At 49.0% G+C, this 4104-nt stretch overlaps 1 protein-coding gene across 1 annotated transcript; it reads left to right on the forward strand.

Moving 5' to 3' along the window:
- Positions 1-613: 613 nt before the first annotated feature.
- On the forward strand, positions 614-1203 carry LOC104462688 (forkhead box protein I3-like; the record flags this gene model as incomplete). The annotated part of the gene is made up of 1 exon (XM_010074734.1): positions 614-1203. A coding segment is annotated over one exon (590 nt), but the record flags the coding sequence as incomplete, so codon positions are not given.
- Positions 1204-4104: the final 2901 nt, after the last annotated feature.

Here is a 4104-nt window from a genome sequence, read left to right on the forward strand (position 1 = left end):
TTTTGGGGGACATTGTGGGGTCACTGCTCCCGTCAGGCCTGGGCATAGGCAAGACGTGTGTGGGGACAGCTAATGGCACCAGAAGCCCCTGACGCTAAGTCCTGGGCGTGGGGCCGCTTGTCTGCAGCCCCCACAGCTCAGCACTGCCGGCCTGCTGTCCCCTTGGTGTCCTTGGGTGCCCCAGCATGCCTTTCCTCTAGCTCTTCTGAGAAGAGCGATGGCAGGAGCGCCACTTTGTCACCCATGGCCAAGATGGCTGCAAGTGCCCCGGCTTGCTGTGGGGCAGCCAGAGCCAGGGGAGCCCCACTCGTGTTCCCTTCAGCCAGGTCGGAGGTAGAGATGCAGATCCTCCAGGGAGGTTTATGCCCTGCGGTGGGGAGACTCTCCTCCTCCATTGTGGCTTTAATGTTCTCTTGGGTGTTGGAGGAGTGGGGGTGATGATGTCCCGGAGCCAGGATTTGGACCCTTGAACTGGACAATAGGAGGAACAGGTGTAGGAGAAGTGTGGGTGCTGTGCTGATGAGACAAGGCATGCATGCTGCTTATCTATCTGCGATGGGGCTCGCTGTCGCAGAAGTTGACTTTCTCTCTTGTTTCTCCTGTTTTCCACCAGGCAAGGGAAACTACTGGACCTTAGATCCCAACTGTGAGAAGATGTTTGACAATGGGAACTTCCGTCGCAAACGCAAGCGCCGCTCTGAGCCCAACACCCCTGCGACCACATCGGTGGCCTCCTCTCTGGGGGGCCTGAAGGCCGAGGAAGAGCGACCCATCTCAGCCGCAGGGAAACCGTGTGGAAACAGCCCACCCCCAGAGCTGGACCCCTCGCCTTCTGCCAGGGACCATCCAAAAAGCTCCTCTCCCTCCGGTATCATTTCATCCACCCCGAGCTGCCTCAGCACCTTCTTCAGTGGCATGAGCTCCCTGAGCAGCGGAGGCAGCCGGCTGACAGGGGGTCTGGGCAGTGACCTGCATCACAGGAACTTCTCTGCCGGACAGCTGAGCAGTGGCACTTTCACCCCTTCCAGCAGCTCTTCTCAGGAGGTGCCTTCGCCAGACCAGCTGCAGCGGGTTGCAGGACCTTCCCCCGCCTACTACAGCTCCTTCCATCCCAGCAGCAGCAGCCAGGGAGCCCAGTACAACCACTACTACAACTTCACGGTGAACAGTCTCATCTACACCCGGGATGGAACGGAGGTGTAGGATGCTGGGGCAGTCGGCCGGTGAGCGCTGCAAAGGGAATGGGAGCTGCAGGTGCATTTGGCAGCACAGAGGGACCATATGCTTTTGCAAACAGCATTTCAATGTGGACACTTCCCAGGAGTTCTTCCAGGAAGACAGATCTTCTCATCTTTCAAAATAAGAACACCCCTTAAACACCAGCAGAAGGCAGATACAAAGTCTTTTCCCCATCCTGGAAAATGTTAGGTGGTTTAGATGGCTTGCCATCTAAATTCTGCAGATGAAAGTGAACTGAATTAATGTTTTCAGAGGTTTCTAATCCTGAATGTAGAATAAGAAGTTTAAAAACTGTAACCGTAAAATGATATCAGCCAAGAGCCAAGTGTAGACATCCAGTGAGTCTTAGAAGAGAACAGGAAAAAAAAAATGAAGAGATTTCTTATGAAGTGCCTTGTACAATGTATTAAAAAACTCTTCTGCCAGCAATTGCCTCTGTAAGCCCTTGCTTTCTGCCCTGATCCTGCAATATGCAATGCACGGAGGAGATACTCTGGGTAAACACCCTCCCAAAACCTCCTCAAGACCCATGGAGGTTCGCTCTGGTCTTCCTGTGTATAGCATATTGTACAGCCAGGGCCGTGTCTTGTAAAACAATCTTTTTTTCCATGAGCTTAGTACCAAAGATAACTCTAGCCATGCAGCTTTAGCACGTGAATAAACACTGGGGTATTTTTATACATATTTGTACGTAATGTAACTCTTCTGTACAGATGTTTCTATGTGGTTTTATATTTGTAAATTATGCTCTGGAGCTGTACTTATTTATAATGTGTTTTAAACTTTGTTAAAGTTTATTTGACTTTGTTTCCTTTTCTTTTTTGTTGTTTTATTTGTTTTGAAATTTTTGTTGGGTTTGTTTTTGTTTGTTAGTGTATTAATGAACCTTTTCAGTCTGAACAGCAGTTGGGAATAAAGTGTTAACAATTGTTAGATTTTTGCCTGGTTGTTCCTCAGTATGTTTGAGGTATTTTAAAACTCTGTGGGAGACAGGTTTTGCTTTTACGTGGTTTAGGATAAAAGGTGCAAAGATTTATGAACAATTTCGTCTGCATAGTAAGACAGAAAAAAACTACTCCAGGCCTGAAGGAGATGCATCTGAGCTGATTTGCATCCTCTCATAGTCTCACTGTGCAGAGTGGGCACTCTAGGCTTGTTTGTTTGTTTTTGCCAATGATCTGAATTACAACTGTCCTTTTTCAGCCTGGTTTAGTGAAAAAAATAAAAGCTTGCAAAAGAAAAAGAAGCAGGGCTGGTTCCAGCGTGGTGCTAGCTGGCAGGAGGTACGAAGTCTGAGCTTGACTGTTTGCTCGATCCGTTTTGCAAATCAGTTTTTTGAACAGGATTACACCTGCTTAAAACAGCCGGCTAGCTGAGAAGTCGGACCAGTCAGCTAGCGGGCTGTGAACAGGCGCTCCTGAGAATCCTTCCTGACTCATGCTGTTGGGAAAGGAGAATCCATCCTAGAGCAGCCATTATGCAAATGATCAACTCCCAATTCTTGCCATTTGCATAAGCTGTTTGTGGGGTGCTGCGTGTGGGTAGAGTGTAAATATAAGTGTCTTCATGAGGAATGTAGCATCAATGATGAAGTTAAGTGTGAAGTTGCAGCTCTTTAACATATATGTGTCTGCTGTGATGTAAAGCCATCCCTGCAGGCTATTCAGAAAACAGAATTGTTGGCAGTGCGATTCAGCGCCTCTTTGCTGGCTGCCTGCATAACCTACAGGGTAGTGATGCAAGAGAAACCACTGCCCTGGTCCAAAATATGATGAAGCCATGACAAAATGTCAGATGACTTCCACATGCTTGGGATTGGGACCAAGTACTTTCCCCAGCACTGGCCAACCGCCATTTGTGCAATAACTGAGACCAGTGGGAGAGTGGCAACTCCTGCTTCATCCCTCTCTCGCCCACCCTTTCCCAGCACAGATACCATCTTCCTGGCTTTAGGGGTAATTCCTCTGTGTCTTGATTTTTCAATTGCGTCTCAGGTGATGCAGTGGTGGTGATAATGGGAGGGAAAGGGCAGCCTGCCACTAGCAAAAAGAGAAGGTGGGCAGTCTTGTCCTGCTCACATTCAATCACGACAGGTGTGGAATAGCTTTATTTGGATTTTAGACTGCTGAGTTTGATCTAAAAGTGGTGGAGGGATTCCCAACACTTTCAAAAGATTTAGAGCCAGTCCTTAAGTAAACCAGGAACTGCTTATGTATCTAAGTGAGCATTGCACCCTTTCTCTGCTCCACCAGCCTGTTCTCAGACCTTAGCAAGCTGTGGGTCGATGTGGGACACTCAGAATCACAGAATGGTTTGGGTTGGAAGGGACCTTCAAGATCATTGAGTTCCAACCCCCCTGCCATGGGCAGGGACACCTCCCACTAGCCCAGGTTGCCCAAAGCCTCATCCAGCCTGGCCTTGAACCCCTCCAGGGATGGGCCATCCACAGCTTCTCTGGGCAACCTGGGCCTCACCACCCTCACAGTAAAGAATTTCTTCCCAATATCTAATCTAAATCTACCCTCTTTCAGCTTAAAACTGTTACCCCCCATCCTGTTGCTACACTCCCTTGATAGAGTCCCTCCCCATCATGTGTCCAGCTCATGGCCTCTCACACAGATTTGTTTCAGGATCTACCCTCTGCAGCTTCTATCAGCTGTATGCTTTTGCAGACAGTGCCCATAAACATTTGCTCCTGAAGATCCCGAATCGGTGGCAAATTTGTGTTGCTGTGTGGTCTGCCTCTGGCAGTAGATCTTCAGCAAATATCCAATGGCTCAACAGACCTTCTCGTCCCACATGGGTTGGGTGCATGGTGGACTGAGGGGTGGTGGTGGACTCTAGGGAGGTTTTGTCAGGTCTAAC

This window comes from Pterocles gutturalis, unplaced genomic scaffold (genome assembly GCF_000699245.1).
Source record: "Pterocles gutturalis isolate BGI_N339 unplaced genomic scaffold, ASM69924v1 scaffold37792, whole genome shotgun sequence".
NCBI classification, from domain to species: Eukaryota; Metazoa; Chordata; class Aves; order Pterocliformes; family Pteroclidae; genus Pterocles; species Pterocles gutturalis.